Genomic DNA, 18105 nt, shown 5'->3' on the forward strand with positions numbered 1-18105 from the left:
TATATATATATATAGCTACCTAGTCTTTTACCATTTTTGTTTTTCACTTTTTAAGGTCGAGAGAAGTAATGGTTCATTGCTTTTGGAAACTGTAATTTATTAGCTTATTTTTAAGAGTTTGTACCGTTTTCAGTATTCTTTGGATGATGTGTATTTAAGTGCTGTGTATTTGGCTTGCTACTGTACTGTAGTGGGAAGTGCTGTTGCCCCCTGGTGGCTACTTCTATTTGTCAATTCAGTTCTTTCCACAGTGAGGGAATTGTAATTGGTGGATTGTCACCGTCGTCTCATCTTTGTGTTTACCTATAAGCAGTGAGTCATATAATGTTAGGACCAGTGTTTGTGATACAACCATGCCTTGATCTGCACAAATTTGCCAAGGTTAGGGACCTCAAAATTTGAGGACCTCAAATTTTGAGGTCCCTAACCTTTAAGCAAGAAACTCCGTCCCATCTCCCCACTCATGTGTACCTTGGTTCTAATTGTGTCCCTGTTCAAGAGTATGGTGGGTAACTCTTGGGTAGTTTCTTAGAAAAGGGGATAAATTAATTTAGTTCTGAATAGAAAATGAAATGTGTATTACTAAGAAGAAAAACAATTTTTAGAAAGTATCTTCACTATGTTTCACTTATAGCAATGGTTAAATAAAGTTCATATTGGCCTGATTTTCCTGAAAACAACTATAAATTCTGAACAAAACAAACCAATTATTTGACGGCACTAGAGAATACCACCAACAGGTAAATTGTGGAGGGAAGTCTGACACTTAGAAGACACTTAGAAGGAAAGAGCCCGAGTGACTTCCCATTTCCAGCTTCTGCCCTGAGAACAGTCCTCCTCTGTACCACACAGAGTAGCCACGAGGCCAACAGAGAATTCTTAGTCTTTCTGGCTTAAAGCACCAGAAGACAGAGTTTGAGGCAACAACAGCCACTAGGAAGTGAAAGAGAGATCCTGACTGAGAGAGCCAAAGAGGGTGCATAATCCCAGCGAGCCTCTGACCCCTGCAACACACAGGCACGTGGCAGGCTCTGGCTCGCCGAGCTAGCAGTGTAAACGCTGAGACTCAAACTGCCGGCCAAAGGAAGTTATCCGTCTGAGCACATGATCAAATTACCTGTTAAAGTAAAAAGTGGAATTCAGAAACTCCGTATGTACTGTGCGCAGTGTCCGCTATGCAGTGCAGAATCTCGGCATACAAGTAAGCAGGAGCGCGGACTCCTTCTCACAGAAAACAGCAGGGACCCAGCCTCAGGGTGGTCTAGAGCACGGGCGCCGCCGGGGCCGCACTGAGCGAAGAGGAATTATCTTGGGCAGCATGTGAAATATCTAATATAAATAATATATATAACCAACTTCCCTTCAATGTTTTTCATTGTAACATTTAAGAAATAGGGCAACATCAACTAAACTAGTGGGGTGTTTGAGCCCGACTTTGTGAGATAAATGGTTTATGGAAGTAGTTGCAACTTTTAGTTCTCAAGGTGCTTGTCAGAAGTTTTTATGATCTAATTTATTTTCTTTTTTTTTTGTTTTGTTTTGGTTTTTCTCCGGTACCGGGAACCGAACTCACGACCTTGCGCTTGCCAGGCAGGCGCTTTGCCGCTGAGCTAAATCCCCAGCCCCTCTAATTTTATTTTCAATGTGCTACATCCTTGAAAATAGTTCACAAATGTACATATTTGTTATGTGTATTACATATGTACACATTACATATCGTAAGAAAGGTAGTGGGAACATGACTATCAAAAAGCAATGGCTTGAGTAAGATATAATTGTGAAGCTATTTTTCTCTGGGGCGATAGTTAAGTATAATAGACAAATGATCAGATATATCTTTGAGTTGAACGTCTGATTTCAATTCTTTACATCCCTGAAATTAATAACTTTTTAATATGAGTGATATTATATATATAGTTATAACAAGATGATGAGCAAAAAAAATTTGGTACATTTTTGTACTTCCATACACAGATGCTAAAAAACTATTTAATTATTTTACAAAATAACACAAGCCCAATTTAATAACTAAATAGGAAAACTGACATGTCTTCTTAAAAACAAAAAATGCCTGTTTTCACAGACAGGCTGTTATGGTTTTGTCTGGGTGTCCCCCCAAAGCCTCATGCAGTCATGGGGCAGGCTTTTAGAGTTTGATTGATTATGGGTGTGAGAGCCGCACCCACCCTGGGGTGGATAGTTTGCATATGTAAGGGAGAGCAAGAGGCTGCTTGTGGCCATTTCCTGGCTTTTGTGCTTGTTGATTCTGCTGTGTTCTGCCACCATGAGCTGTTGCCCTCTGCCATGTGCCACTCTGCCTTGTAACCTGCCAAGTATGGACTAAAACCTCCACAAACTATAAGGGAAATAAACCTTTCCTTCCTTAATTTTGGGCATCAGATATTTTGTCCCAGCAACAAGAGAAAAGTAACCAAGACACAGGCACATACCATTACTGGTAGGTAGAAATACTGTTACTAGTTACCATTGTTTTATTCACCGAGTCACAGAAGAACATGACATCTGATACATGTGGGGTGTGTTTTTTTATTTTGTTTTGTGTTGAGACACAGTCTAGGCTCACTATATAGTCCAGGCTGGCCTTAAACTCATAGTGATCCTCCTGCCTCAGCCTCCCAAGTGCTGGGATTACAGGCAAGTGCCACCATGCCCAACTCTGTGAGTGGGTTTTGATTTGACATTTGTCAGGCTGGAGTTGAGCCTAGCACTGCCTTGTTTCCTTTCCCATGCAGCTTTCCGTGGTCACTTGTGGAGTCTATACTCAAGCAGCACATGATCAAGTCATTTAAAAGTGTTGCTAAAAATCACGTAATAAAAAGTTGATCTTGTGGGGCCGCATTATCAGCTGTCCAGAACCACATGTCTCCCGCTGCGGTTTGGACACACCTAATTTAGACGTTGGAGTTAGCAGATAAGACTTTTTATTAAAGTGGGCATTATAACTATATTGAGTGATATAAAGGAAAATGTGCTCATATTGAGTGAACAGCTAGAAAATCTCAGAAAAGAAACTGAAAAAGAACCAAATGGAAATTATATACCTGAAAAATACAATACCTGAGGAAGGATGAGGCAGGAGAAATGCAAGTTCAAGGCCAGCCTCCGCAACTCAGGGAGGCCTTGTCTCAGATTTTTAAAGTAAATAAAAGGAGCTGGGGATGCAGCTCAGTGTGTGGGTTCAGTCTGGGTTCAATCTCCAGTACTGCGGAAAATGATTTCTCACTGGATGGCATATATTATCAGTCGAAAAGAACAGTTTGCAGGACAGTGTATGTTATTGTGCAGATTTGTGTAACAAAGGTAAACATGACGATCGTGTGTTTTTGCTTATATTTTGTAAACAAGCCAAATTAAATATATTGATCACATATATTGTCATATTGTACAAGGCATCTACCATGAAAGATCTGAAACTAGAATCAACCAACATACATTTTCGAAGATGTAGATAAAGTGAGGGCGGCACCTGGGTAAATGGTTGTCTTCTAAAATAGATTCTCAGTATTCAGGCTACTGGGTGCCGAAAGACCCGTTCTCTAGCCACACTGCACCCGGTTAGAGAGTCTGTGTCATGACGTGAACATCCTGTGTATATTCCGAGAAGACTGAGTAACCTCACAAGTCCTCTCTTCTCTCGTGTTTCCCATTTCCTAGGACCTCATAGTTGACCAGACAATAGAGAAAGTTTCTTTCTGTGCCCCCGATAGGAACTTTGACAGAGCTTTCTCTTACATATGTCGTGACGGCACCACTCGGCGCTGGATCTGCCACTGTTTCATGGCTGTCAAAGACACGGTGAGTCCAACAGCGCGTGTTGTCGGCTGAGCTCCCTCCAGGTTATCTCAGCCAGACAGATTCCACTGCCCTTCCAGCAAGTACATCATGTAAAAGCTGCTCCTGAAAGTGCCTTTTGTTGAAGGTTTTGCTCCTTTTACTGAGGTAATTCACACTCCTGGTGGTGCATGAGTATTACAATTCTCGGTGTCATGCTATGAGTTGCAATTCACAGAGTAAAATGATTGGAGGAGGTCCAGCGTCATTAAAGGAAGGTAAAGCTGCCCTGGTGTGCTGGGTGTGGTGGAGCATGCGTGAGGCTCTGGGTTCAGTCCCCAGCACAACAGAAAAAATCTAAGAGGAAAAAGAAAACTTCTGTGGTAACGGTTGTTGCCAAACTTTAATTGGAACTTTTCATTATTAGAAGTGTTCTCAGGGTTTTTAAATGTATCTGTTTGCTAATACATCTGGGTAGAAACACATCTGAAAGCTGCTTCTATATTTAGTAGTAGAGAGGTTACTACAAATGAAAACTGAATTGGAGTATACTTATAATTAATTAAAAGATAGAAATACTAAATTATAGTAGAGTGAACTATGGTAGAAACTGCTGCATGGCAGAATTTCCTTTTCCTTTTGTGCTGCGGGGGTCAAACACAGGTCCTCGTGCCGGGCAGGCCAGTGCTCTACCTCTGAGCTGTGTCACCTGCCAGAAGTTTTGTGTGTAAAAGGCACCCAAAGTTCTGACCGGAAGACAGGTCTGTTAGGTGACAATGATCTTACGACATGCAGCGTGTAATTTCTGAGGTGTTTTTCTTTCTTTTCTTCTTTCGTACCAGGAATCAAACTCATGACCTCGCACTTGCCAGGCAGATGCTGTGCCACTGAGCTCTGGCCCTGGCCCTGTAATTTCTGGTTTTTAAAAGTCCAGACAAAAAGGCCTCTATGAGAGCTACCACTCAGTAAAGCTTTGGCCAAAGTTGAGCCTGGCACAGAAGTATAGCCATGCTCTGAAATTGACCAAAGTATTTGTACAGCTGTATGAGACTTTTACAAGGAAATGTCCAGTGTCTGAGACTGTGAGTTGGATCTGAGGTCCGCTCGTGATTCTGGTTCCTCCTAACTAGAGCCGTGGGTTAGGGGTCTCGAAGTCTTAGTATTCACTTCTATTGATGAAAATGACTGTTGTGAAGATTAAATTAGATGCTTATAAGTACACTTAACAGATTCTATTCACCAGTAACTTTTACAAAAATTGCAGTTAATGTAGTCAAAGCTGGTGTGCTTTGAAAATAAGTTGCAATAATTGAACTGCTTTCTGCCACCTCCCCCATTTCAGACTGTAAGAAAGCCACAGCAAGTGTATATTTTGCTATCATCATACTCACAAAATCTAGAGCTTGCATTACCCGGTATTAAATTTTTTGGTTTTTTTTTCCCCCCCAGTATTAATTGAAAACCATTTTATTGTCAAATCGTAGCCATAGAGGCTATTTGAATCTTCTAAGCCAGTGGTTTTACTGTATCAGAATCACCAGGCCCTACTCCCAGAATTTTTCATTCAGAAGGTCTGGGGTGGGGTTTAAGAATTTGCATCTATTTCTGGGTATAGGGTACAATGCCTATAATCCCAGCACTCTGGAAGGCTGAGACAGGAAGATAGCAGGTTTGAGACCATCCTGGGCAACTGAGCAAGACCCTGTCTCAAAATGTTTTTTAAAATAGCTGGGGGCCAGGCGTCGTGTAAATCTGTAATCCCAGCACTTGCGAGGCTGACACGGGGGACCACTGTGGAGTTTCAGCCAGTCTGGGCTACATAGTCTCAGGGCCAACTTAAACTACACGGTGAGACCGTGACTCAAAACAAAACTAAACAAGGGCTAGGGAGTAGCTCAGTGCGACGGCCCTGGGTTCAATCCCAGTGCTGCCACGTAAAAAGATAAAGAACAGTGTTGCCCCGTGGGCACACAGTAAAGCTCAGTAAATCATTCCTGTTATTGCTATTGTTGCTGTGATTACTGGTTTTCAGGGAAAATGAAAATCTCATAATTGATTGATTATTTATAGGTAATATCTGCCTTTTTCACTGAGCTATGGCTATTATGTCATTGTTTGCAGTTGAAAAGTAAAAAAAAAACTTAAAACTTGTGTTTACTTGTATTTGAACAGATAAAATCATTAACAGGACTGTTGATGGTAAAAGTGTTGTCTTAGCAGACATGGTAGTACATGCCTGTAACCCCAACTCTTGAGAGGTTGAGACAGCAGGATTGCAAGTTTGAGGCCACCCGAGGCTACATAGTAAGTCCAAGCCCGGCCTGAGATAGATATGTGAAATAAATATAGAGAAAAATATATAACAAGACCCTGTCTCAAAAAACAACAACAAAAAGTATTGAGTCTCTTAAGGACCATATTTATGATAAAACATCCAAGTCATAGAAAAAAAAGAACTTCCTCAGCCTAGGAGAAATAATAAAACTTCTTGGCCTAAAGCTCTTTCCTTATAATAGAGCTCTGATAAAATGCAAATGGACTCAACACTAGCTTTATATTTATCCTACTAGGAATTAAAACATCACGTGAATTCACAGAATAAGCCTAACAGTGTTTAAGCAGTCAAAAGGTTTAGTCATATAAAGTCTTAGGGCAAAAAGCATGTTAAACATTTCCTTCTGATTCCGATACTGGCGTGTACGAATCCAGTGAAATGACTTGTTCACAGATACGCATAGAAGCAGCTGCCAGCATGGGTTTGATTTGGAAAGGTAATAAATACCATGAAAGCCTCCCTGTCCCAAATATCTCTTTTCATTACAAATAGTGCTGACAGTTACTATGCCATCTCTTTTTTGTTCTGCAGTTAGGAGTATGATTTAAAATACAGATAACCCTGGTAAAAATAGCCCATTGGGTTTATTAAATTAGGTAGTGAATATATCTATAGAGCAGTGTTTATATAAGCTCCTGGCTCTTCCCACACAAAGCAGATCAGTTTAGCTGTTTAGTTTGTAAGTGGAGAGTGTAGGTGAAAACATGTTTTCTCTTTCACCTGTATGTGGTTGGGAGGCAGAGCTGGGGGTGCGAGAGAGCTGGAAGAAGACGAAGGAAAGTCTAAAAGCACGGCGGCCTTGAATGGGAAGGTTGCTTGGCGCAGGGGTGCGAAGCGCTCGGAGGAGTGAGACGGCAAGCTAAGCTTTCCTTTGAGTCTTTCAGACCAGGAGTTGTAATTGTTAGTTGTTGTTTTCTCCCCTAGACTTTGAGAATGTATTTAAATGACTAAAATTTGCCCTGCCTCTGCATGGTTTCTTAGAAATACCTGGTAAATGTTGGTAAATATTGGAACTCTGCCTGCGGATAGCTGCAGTTTTATGCATAAAGGCTTAGAACTTTGAGCAGGGTGTCCTAAGCTGGTGGCCAGAGCTGAAGAGACAAGTGGAGCCGCAGCAGCAAGGGCCTCCCTGCGGCTGCGCGCAGGGCACAGGTGCTGGCGATCGCTTTACCTAAGGACGGTAGCGGGTGACACAGGAGAAGTCTCCTAAGTACTTTCTAACGTTACTTGTCTAAATTGAGCATGGTAAGATATTAAAACTTAGTTTTAAGCTAGAGTTTGCAATATTTGGTCTTACGTCAAAATAGGTGTAAGAGTATATGTAACTGTTAGTATTGAGACTCTTGAACAGCTTTGGAAACCTTTGCTTTCTGCAGGGTGAAAGGCTGAGCCATGCAGTTGGCTGTGCCTTCGCAGCCTGTCTGGAGCGTAAGCAGAAGCGGGAGAAGGAGTGTGGGGTGACTGCTACTTTTGATGCCAGCCGGACGACTTTCACAAGAGAAGGATCCTTCCGTGTCACAACTGCCACAGAACAAGCAGAGAGAGAGGAGATTATGAAACAAATGCAAGATGCCAAGAAAGGTACAATGTGTTCTACTGCACTGTGTGTTTATGTAGTGCAGTTTTCCCCAACAGGTTAATATTTTAAAGCTGTCAGGGACACAAGTTTTCTCGTAATCAGAGAGCCTCCTTGGGCCTGTGAGTGTAGCTCAGTCATGGAGTACTAGCTTAGCAGATGAGAGGCTCTGCCTTCTATCTCCAGCATCTCCCCTTCTGCCTCGTAAAAAGAGAGATCCCTTAGCAATATGTGAAAACCTTAATAACGCAGCTGAAAATCTCACAGGAGTGCCCTTTTTAGATGACTGCGTTAGTGGCATTGTAGCAGAAATACCTGTACAAACGTTGAAGTGATTTAGTCTGTGAAGTTGGGTTGGGTGCCTTTTTTTTTTTTAGTTTATTGAGACATGGTCTTGCTATGTAGTCCAGGGTGGCCTTAAACTCACAGCAGTCTTTCTGCCTCAGCTTCCTAAGTGCTGAAATTATAGGCATCTGCCACCATGCCCAGCTGGTTGGGTACATTTTTATTTATTTTATTTTAAATACTCTTGATGTTTGCTTCCAGTAGTGGTTTGTTAAGATTTTTTGATTTTTTGTCATTTTGAGACAGGGTCTCGCTATGCAGCTCAGGCTGGCCCTGAGCTCACTTTGTAGCCCAGGCTGGCCTCGAACTGGCAGCGATCCTCCTAGCTCCACCTCCTGAGTGCTGGGATTATAGGAGTGCACCACCACGCCCAGCTTGTACATTTTAAAACTAATATGACTTGAGGAAAATGCTTGTATTCTTGTATATAACTAGGCTGAAGCCAACTAGAAATACATAAATAGTTCAGTATAACTAATAGATATTAAGAACATAATAGAAAATTCACAAAATTATTAATATCTATTAGTTATACTGAACTATTTGTGTACCTCATCACTAATACTGACCCAAGCAGCTGTAGTTCTTTTGTTTGTTTGTTTGTTTTTCCGGTACCGGGAATTGAACTCAGGACGTTGCGCTTGCCAGGCAGGCGCTGTGCCACTGAGCTAAATCCTCAGCCCTCAGCTGTAATTCTTAAGACCTCCCAAAATACACAGTGCTCACTGGAAATTACTGACGGTGTTGGGCGTGGCAGTCAGGCCGGAACTGTGCTGCCAGGCTAGACAAGCTCCTGGGCTTAGTGACGCTTTTGCCTCAGCCTCTTGCGTAGCCGGGCGACAGTCGCGCTCCACTGCACTCGGCTGAGTGCACTCTTTCCTTCTCGTTTCTTGTAAACATTTGTGCCAGGATAGGAGAGAATAAAATGCTGACCAGGCATGGTAGCGTGTGCCTGTATATCCCAGCTGCTTGGAAGGCTGAGACAGGAGAGTCACGTGAGCCCAGGGGTTAGAGACCAACAACATAGTGAGACCCCCTCTCAGAGCAAGTCATGCTAGCTTTACTAGAAAATTTCCTGAATAGCTATTATTTAGGGTGCTGTAGTAATGTTTACTGAGATTGCATTGTGTGGTGCTAGGGATCAAACCCAGGCCCTCAGCCATGCCAGGCATTAGTGTCCCACCGAGCTACATCCCCACCTCTGAAAGCATAATTTTTGATATCACCAAAGGATACTGTTGTGCACAGCATCTGGCAGAGATCTGCAAAGGATCGGGGAGGTCAGGGTAGATTTGCCACAATCGCAGTGGCACTCAAAGCTGGGCTTGGTGGCGCACGCTTACAGTCTTGGCACCGTCGGGGGCTGAGGCAGGAGGATCACAAGTTCAGACCCAACTTGGGCAGCTTAGTGCCTTAGCAAGATCCTGTCTTGGGCAGGGCTGGGGGTATTGCTCAAAGCAAAGACCCTGAGTCAGTGTCATGCACACATACACACAACACACAACTCACACAGGAGTGGGACTCAACTGGTACTCTCCGGAAGCAGTCATTTATTTAGGTTTAATCCAGTTTAAGATTTTCCTTGTGCATCCTTGTATTCACGTGAGCCACAAGTGTATGTGATTTAAAGATTTTTGGCACTTAAGAAAAACATAGACCTTTCTGACTGTGCCCCCTCAAAGTCACCCCCCCCCCCCCCCCCCCCCCCCCCCATGCAAAAAAAAAGCGAGTTCTCCGGGACCTGCAGCGCTCCTGGGTCCCCCCCCCCCCCCCGCACACAGCCAGCCGTGAACCGTCGCTCTTTAAAGGGCCTCACGTGAGGAGTTCTTTGGAGCTGGGTTTTCAAAATCTTGTTGAGTCTTAATTTATAAATAACTATGTGAGAATAAAGAATCCATTTGAGTTTTGTAAATATGCTCTGTGACTTGTACGGCTTGTAACACATCTGAAGACACCTTGGGAAGGAGATGAGGAGGACAAAGTGTCCTTTGAGGTCTTCAGCTCTGTAAATTCAGAATATTTCAAGGTCATTGCTAAGGCTCTCTTGCTCTTGATTCTCTTGAGCAGAGACAGATAAGACAGTTGCTGGCGCGCCGGTGGCCCCCGGCAACACCACCCTGTCCCCGTCCTCTCCTGCTTCGCCCGCTGCGGACACCACCGCCTCTTCGGAGATGAACAACCCTCACGCCATTCCACGCCGCCACGCGCCCATCGAGCAGCTCGCTCGCCAGGGCTCTTTCCGAGGATTTCCTGCTCTCAGCCAGAAGATGTCACCCTTCAAACGGCAGCTGTCCCTACGCATCAACGAGCTGCCTTCCACGATGCAGAGGAAGACTGACTTCCCCATTAAAAACACAGGTAACGTGCTGGCACGCCCCGCCTCGTCGCCCGAGGCTCTGGCACAGAAGCGGTGCCCTGGCTTGTGCTGGTCCGGGAGCCCGGGAGCCAGCCGCTCCTCCCTCTGACGCCTGGTGGTGGTTATATCTTGTGTCATTTCTCATGCGAGCGAACAGAAGTCTGTGGGGACATGAATCCCCGCAGGACGGGGACACAGGTCACTCATTTCTCTTCAACAGATGGATGGAATTTCTAGTCCGAGCCATGGGTTTGTGGTTTTTCCTGATGTAAACGCACCTCTCGGCCAGTCTGTTTAGGAACACGTACAGTCGAGTAGCGCTAGCAGCAGGCGTGCCCGAAGCAGCGGAGCAGTGTTCACTGTTCTTGTGGCTGGTCGGCTCCACAGGGAGGAGACCCTAAGTGGGCCTCGTGTGTAAGTCTAGACCGGCTGTTCTCAGAGGCAGCGCCTTGTTCGTGTGCGTTCCCTGCCTTTGGGAACTGCCGCGCAGGCCTTGGCGCGGCCTCCGCTGAGCCGAGCCAGCCTCTGCCTCTGTCCTCGTGGGGTCCGGGAGTGAAGGGGCAGATCTGGCCGGGACCTTGTTGAGCCCTATTTTACTTCCCTCTGAAACGTGTCACGGTACTGCTGTAGTGGATTATGAGATGCCCTGTCTCACTGGCACTCCCACTGATGCTGATACAGAGGTACAGAGAGTGAAGTTCTTTTGACAGATGAAACGAGGCTTAAAGAACAGTTGGACCAAGGGGCTGGGGATTTAGCTCAGCGGCAAAAGCGCCTGCCTGGCAAGCGCAAGGTCGTGAGTTTGGTTCCCGGTACCGGAGAAAAACCAAAAAAAAAAAAAAAAAAACAGTTGGAGCAGATAATCCCTGAGAGCCTTTTCAGCATTCAGTGCCTTTAAAAACTAAACCCCAGATGTTTCAGGCACTTCGTTTCCTCTTCTGGGGAAACGCGAGAGAATAAGAGCTACGCTGTCCCCACAGACGAGCTCCCACACGCAGTCAGTGTCCTCGGCCTTACCGAGGTGCCTGGAGCAGCACTGAGAACAGTCTCTAGGGTCCTGTGCACAGGTTCACTTTTTCTTTTCATCACGGTTAACACACTTGGCACTAGAGACTGTGCAGAAAGACGAGTGATGACATTGTGAGTTTATCACAGGGAAAAGCGCTTCGCACCCACTGGTGGCCTGGGCTTTACCCCGTTCTCCTGGATTACCGAATGGCTCCAGAACTTAATCCAGACCACAGCCGTGGGAACTGGTCGAAAGGAAAATAGGTTGCAGCGTCTTCTGAGGAGACCCAGCTGGTTGGATATCTTGGTACAAAGAGAGAGAGGACACCAGACTCCTAACAGTGTCACGAGAAAAGGACATAAAGAAATGTGGAGATGTACAGGGAAGGAGAGATGTATCTCAGTACCCGCATTTCTGACATTTTATGCTTTTCCGTCAGAAAAGCCAGTGAGAGGTGGTCAGTAAATTTTTGGCAACTGTTTCCATAGCCCCACCAGGCAGCTGAGCCTTTTCCTTCCACAGAAGGAGATTCAGCTAAAGTGCCCCGCGCCCCTGTCAAGGTTCAGGGTTGCTCCGTGTCTCGGTCTGGAACGCTTCCCTGCTTGCCTTGCAGTGCCGGAGGTGGAAGGAGAAGCAGAAAGCATCAGCTCCCTGTGCTCGCAGATCACCAGTGCCTTCAGCACGCCCGCCGAGGACCCCTTCTCCTCCGCCCCGATGACCAAGCCCGTGACGGCGGTGGCACCGCAGTCTCCTGCCTTCCCAGGTCGGTGCCCCAGGCCTGCTGTGCCGTTCTCTGGAAAGCAGTGCTCGTGCTCCCCGGGCCCTGGCTGCCAGTCAGCACCCTCCGCTTCCCAAGAGCTGGTCAGCCGTTGCCGGTGTCTCGGAGCCACTCCCCTCCCTGTGCAGCAGGCCCTTCCGCTTTGTTTCCCTTCCTGTTCCCTGAGCCGTCGGCACCCATCATTTTGCATGCCTGTGCTGTCGTTCGTCCCTTCTTAGGAGTTTCTGTAACCCCAGCGCACTGCTTCATTTGCCACTTGACAGTGAAGGGTCAGAGTGTCCAGCCAGTTTTCCGGGAGCAGCAGTCATCCAGATTGATTCTAGCTTTATGCTTTATTTAACGCAGTGGTTCTCAGCCAGGTGCAGTTCTGCCCCCTCAGGGAAAGTTTGGCGTCCGTGGTGTGGAGACATTTTGGGGCTCCGCAAGTTGGGGGAGGGGTGCTGCGCTGGCAACTTGATAGAGACCAGGGGTACTGCCAAGTCCTTCCGGGCACAGGACAGAATCCACAGTGGAGAATTACCAGGCCCCAAATACCCGCAGTACCCAGGCTGGGAAGCCCGGACGCACTTAGTCCCTGTCCTGTCTCAGGGGTTCATGAAGAAAAGGCACTCCTTTTGGCTTTCTAGGTCTCCTTCTATCACAATGTCCTAAAATTTGCTTTTGCAATTGAAGACTTACTGCAAATTATTTTTTCGGAGATGTTGAATGAACAGTTGGCATTGACTCAGGTTGACCATGTAAATTGAAGACTCCTAGTTTGAGTTCCTGTACTTGCCCTTTCTTGATTCTTCTTTAAAAAAGAGCTAGAGAAAGTTGTGCCCTGGAGACAGAACCCGCTCCTACTGGAGGAGGCTGCTGTGCACTTGGACTCCAGCGGAGTCCGGGCCTGCCTCTTCTGCTCTCTCCTCCTTCTCTTCTCCCCGCTGCACGCCTTTGCGTGCTTTTCAGGTCACCAAACAGCTTTGTCATCGCGGGTGACAAGTGTTGGTTACACTGGTGAGAATAGGAATAGGCGCGCTATATTAAGCACTTAACACAGTGCTTGCTGCACTGATGTTGAGTCCTCATGCAGTATCTAGTGTGATCCCATAATAACCCTTCGGGGTAACATTACCAGTTTTTAAAAAAGCTCCGAGAGGTTAAGTAAATGCCCAAATCATACAGCCAGAATTTAAACTCAGATCTTTCTGAATGTAGTATGCGTTATGTTCTGCTGACCATGCCTGTTTATAGGACACTGGGTGCAGGAAATGGACTAGAACATAGTGCTTTTGCTGCCTTTAAAAGGGGATCCCAGTCTATAGCCAGATCATTTTTAGACAGGACCTGGGTTAGTGTTACCAGCACCATAAACGTGGGTGCCCAGTCCTAAACGGGGAGTTTTTATAGCATGAAGCAGGAGGAGATGCTTGTCTGCACCATAGTAAGTATGATAGAAGGATAAACAGTAGAGACCGATACAGATTTCTGGAGTAAAGGGAACAGGGTTAGGAGGATTTAATAGAGATGTGGAAGGATAGTAGGCACTGTGAGTTGTTGTGAACGTTACAAGTGGAAAAAAATTTCAAAAAAAGATTGTAAGTTTATTGAGCAAGTGAAAATGTATCAAGTTTGAGTTCTCATCTTTTATATGGAAATGCATAACGTAGTGGTTTGCCCTTATTCATGGTTTCACTTTCCTGGGTGTCAATTACTCATAGTCCACTGCCATCTCCAAATGTTAAATAGGAAACTCCGGAAACAAATAATCCATACATTTAAATAATTTGTACTGTAGTATATTATTTTTATTCTATTTTTTACTATTATTAATTTCAGTGTGCCTAATTTATAAATTATACTATTGAAGGTGTGCATGGGAAAAAACATAGTCTATACAGGGTTTGATTCTATATAAGATTTCAGTTGTCTGCAGAATGTCTGAGAACATCTCCCAGTGGCCTTACTATGCCAGCCTTACAGGGTTTTTGAGGAATTAAACGAGGTGATGCACATAAAATCCTGTCAGCCTGGTGCCCAGCACATAAGGAAATACATTTTTAGCCATTATTATTATTGCTTAATTTGACTTTTGGAAGAGTATAGAAGAAAGAAATGCCTTATCGACTTCATTAAGCCAGAGGCTAAGTTATATCGGGAATAGTTAGATTGTTTTGCTGCTTATAAAAGCAGTTCTGTTCAACTTAATTTGAAAATTTTTGTAGGCTTCATTTCCCGTCTTCCTATGCACGAATTTTCCCAAAACACTCATTTGACTTCATCACTACAATCACTGCAGTTATCACCTCTGATTCCTTCTTTGCCCAAGTTCTGTGTGCCCGTTGCCAGGTAGCATGGTTGTCCACCGTCGGCTTCTCTGTCTCACCACTTGCTCCAGCGTTGCACGTGGCCTGACCAACCCAGCTCCGTGAGGTGCTCGTGCACCCTGCATGAATTAACTCCACTGATGTTGTCTGCTCCCATTGTAGCTAATGGCACTGACTCAGCCTTCCATGTGCTTGCTGCTAAGCCAGCCCACACTGCTCTAGCACCTGTAGCAATGCCTGTGCGTGAAACCAACCCTTGGGCCCATGCCCCTGATGCTGCTAACAAGGAAATTGCAGCCGCACATCCGGGTAAGGTGGCCACAGATGGTGAGGGACTCTGGGATCAGATAAGTGACCCTGGTTCTAAAAACAGCCAGCCTCCCAAGTGGGAACTAGAGAAGAATCCTTCTTAGGAAAAATACGTTCCCTCCTAGCCGGGATGGTCAAGGAGGGGAACAACAAATATTAGATTGGTAGTTCTTAGAACTATAGAAATGAGCCACCCATGGAGCTTTTTATGAGAGATTCCCGAGCCCGGCCCGCAGGGAACCCATCCCTGAGTTCGGCAGTGGGAACTCACGCCTGTAGGAAGAGGGAACCTTGCCTCCAAGACGCTGCTTTTCTGTACTTACTAGTTTTTCTGTAAGACAAAAGCATTCTGAAATAGTAATAACGGTTCATCAGAAAGGCATAGCATATGTCTAGAAACCAGACAAGGGGCCAGCAAGGTACGGCCATGTCACTGGCTGTGCTGTTTTTGCCGTGTTAGACTGAAGATGAACCCTTGAGCACTGTGGAGCATGCGCAGGCTCGTTCCTATCCCGTGGATGAGCTGTGGGAACAAGGAGGCGCTTCTCACACCAGCCAGCTGCCTTGGTCAATGCTCCTCAGCATGGCTGAGACAGCAGCGTGGTCTGACGGGGTCTCGTGGTCCTCACAAAGTCTCAGCTGGTCGTACGATGCTTTGCTCTCACCTACCAAAGCCGCAGAACACCCTTCAGGGCTTCCTCCTTGTTCCGAGGGGAGGTCCTTGTTGGGGTCACGCAGAGAACGAAGGCCGGGGAGAAGGCCCTGACTCCTCTCTCGTCTTGCTGGTTCCAGGCACTGAGCGGGGCCCACCCTCTCCGGAGCTCCAGGCTGGCCACAGACGCACTCCCTCGGAGGCTGACCGCTGGCTAGAAGAAGTGTCCAAGAGCGTCCGGGCCCAGCAGCCGCCGGCCCCCGCTGCCCCGCTGCAGCCAGCCCTGCAGCCGCCTCCCCCTGCGGCCGTCTCCCAGCCAGCGCCGCTTTTCCAAGGGAGTGCGTTCCTCCCCTCGCAGCCTGTGCCAGTGGGTGTGGTCCCGCCCCTGCAGCCTGCCTTCGTCCCTGCCCAGTCCTACCCTGTGGCCAACGGGATGCCCTACGCAGCCCCCAGCGTGCCTGTGGTGGGCATCACCCCCTCCCAGATGGTAGCCAACGTGTTTGGCACTGCAGGCCATTCTCAGGTCTCTCACCCCCAGCAGTCACCCAGCCTGGTCAAGCAGCAGACGTTCCCTCAGTACGACACAAGCAGTGCTACTGCCAGTCCCTTCTTTAAGCCTCCTGCCCAGCACCTCAACGGTTCTGCAGCGTTCAACGGTGTGGCCGACGGCAGGGTGGCCTCAGGAGACAAGCACGCCGAGCTTCCCGCGGGCGCCGGCCCGGTGGATCCTTTCGAAGCCCAGTGGGCTGCATTAGAAAGTAAGGCCAAGCAGCGCACTAACCCCTCCCCTACCAACCCTTTCTCCAGGGACTTACAGAAGACGTTTGAAATCGAACTTTAAGCAATCTCTATAGCCTGTGTGTCTTGTCTGTGCTTAGGCAGGGGGTGGAGGTCAAAGGGGGCCTGTCTTCCCGCTCAGTACACTTTTCACTAATCCCCAAGGTCCCAAGGAACAGGTCCAGGCACAGCGTGCAGGAAGGGCTGGCTGGAGAAGGCTGCGGGGCACGCCGCTGCTGGCCGACAGCGTCTCACAGCTAGGCTCCGGAGTCAGGCCGCCTTGCCCACCTTCCCCTTCCTCCCTCGCCCTCACGCAAATCTCTGGCCACAGCGAGGCAGAAGTATCTGAACAGGAATCTATTCAAAGCACATTTACTGGAATATAAAACACACCCGGAAGCAAAACTCCCTTTATTTTTGAGGCCGTTCGCCTGGCTCCGCCCGGTACCGGCCTTCACACCCGCCGGAGAGAGCGCTTTGAGCTCGGGCTGGGAGGAGGGGCAGGCGGCGTGCCTGGCAGGCGCAGAAGCAGCTGCCCAGTCGGGCTATTTCCGGGGTGTGAAAGGCGAGCTTCCATTTTGAGTAACAGAATAAATATATATATCAAAAGCCAAAATCTTTATTTTTATGCATCTAGAATATTTTAAATAGTTCTCAATATTAAAAAGTTGTAAGTAATCTTGCCAAAAGGGGTTATTTGTAAGAAACTGTACGTAAGATTGATCCCCGATGCCTACTGAGTGGAGAGGGGTGGGCGTTGCAGGCGCGGTCCCGAGCTTGTCTGCTGTCGTCGTGAGTAGCGCGTTGCACCAACAATCATGCTTCTGACCGTCACTAGGTTGTAGTTTTAAATTAAAAAATGAAAGCAGTATTGTCCTGGTTTTAAACCTTTGATGAAATTCTAATGCCACTGTACTGGAATCAATCTGTGCTCTGTAGAGACTATGTATTATCGTTTATGTATCATTGGAATTTCCTTTTAACCCTTTAACACTAAGATGACAGTGAATCTGCACAGAAGGGAACCCGGGTTACCGTGTCGCTCTGTAACTGGCTCTTGTCCTTTAAACTTTGTCCCACAGTCTGTGGGGACGAGGGTCCGGTTGTCAGCTTTGTGCGCCCCGCCCGCCGCCCCCTCGGTGAGCCTGTCCCGTCGACCTCGGGTGACGTGAGACCCCGTCTCATTTTTACTTTTGAACGTTGGCCTTACAATCAAATGTAAGTTATATATATATATTTGTACTGATGAGAATTTATAATCTGCTTTAACAAAAATAAACGTTCATGGTAGAAGCTTTCGTCCGTGAAGGGCTGTTCTTTCCTCTTGTGAGTTTAAAGTCTTACTCCTTCTCTGTTGCTATGACAAACTGCTACTTTAGTGGCTAGAGAATCTTCATGACTGTTACATCCTTAAAATTCCGCCGAAGCCTAAAGACAATGCCTGCTGCTCAAGTGTGGCGCTGGGCAGCAGGGACCTCAGCACTAGGAGCTGGCGGCATCTTGCCCCCGGGGATCTGGGGGTCGTCTGGCGCTGTCCCCTCCGCTGGGCTGTCTTAGAATCACTTCAACTTTGAAGTCCTGACACCCGGGATGGGAGCGTAGCTTAGCAACGGAACAAGTGCTTTAGAGTGCACAAAAGGAAAACGCAGAAGCTCCTAAGGCGCAGCCTGTACTTGAGAGGACCGGGTCGGAGCTTGTGGGTGTGAGGCGAGGGGACGTGGTTCTGCGCCCAGGACGGAGGCGGGCTGAGCTCGCTGGTCTAGCGTGAACCACCGTCGCCCTCCTGCTCCGCGGCTCGTCCGAGAAGCGCCGGCTGCCGGGTCCAACCGCGGCGGCCCCGCGGGAGGCGCGCAGGGGTGTCGTTGGCCGC

The 18105-nt window shown here is 47.0% G+C and overlaps 1 protein-coding gene across 3 annotated transcripts in view; it reads left to right on the forward strand.

Moving 5' to 3' along the window:
* Positions 1-17533, forward strand: part of Numb (numb homolog (Drosophila)) — a 50386-nt gene extending 32853 nt beyond the window's left edge. For 2 of the 3 annotated variants that reach the window (XM_005409425.2, XM_013507159.1), the window contains 6 exons: positions 3676-3816; positions 7504-7708; positions 10116-10406; positions 12027-12176; positions 14660-14806; positions 15599-17533. In XM_005409425.2, coding sequence (XP_005409482.1) covers positions 3676-3816; positions 7504-7708; positions 10116-10406; positions 12027-12176; positions 14660-14806; positions 15599-16299 — 1635 coding nt within the window. In that variant the 3' untranslated portion in view covers positions 16300-17533. The remainder of the gene's footprint in view (positions 1-3675; positions 3817-7503; positions 7709-10115; positions 10407-12026; positions 12177-14659; positions 14807-15598) is intronic. The other variant, XM_013507160.1, reaches the window with a different exon arrangement.
* Positions 17534-18105: the final 572 nt, after the last annotated feature.

Source organism: Chinchilla lanigera, unplaced genomic scaffold (assembly GCF_000276665.1).
Source record: "Chinchilla lanigera isolate Chin_1 unplaced genomic scaffold, ChiLan1.0 scaffold00122, whole genome shotgun sequence".
NCBI classification, from domain to species: domain Eukaryota; kingdom Metazoa; phylum Chordata; class Mammalia; order Rodentia; family Chinchillidae; genus Chinchilla; species Chinchilla lanigera.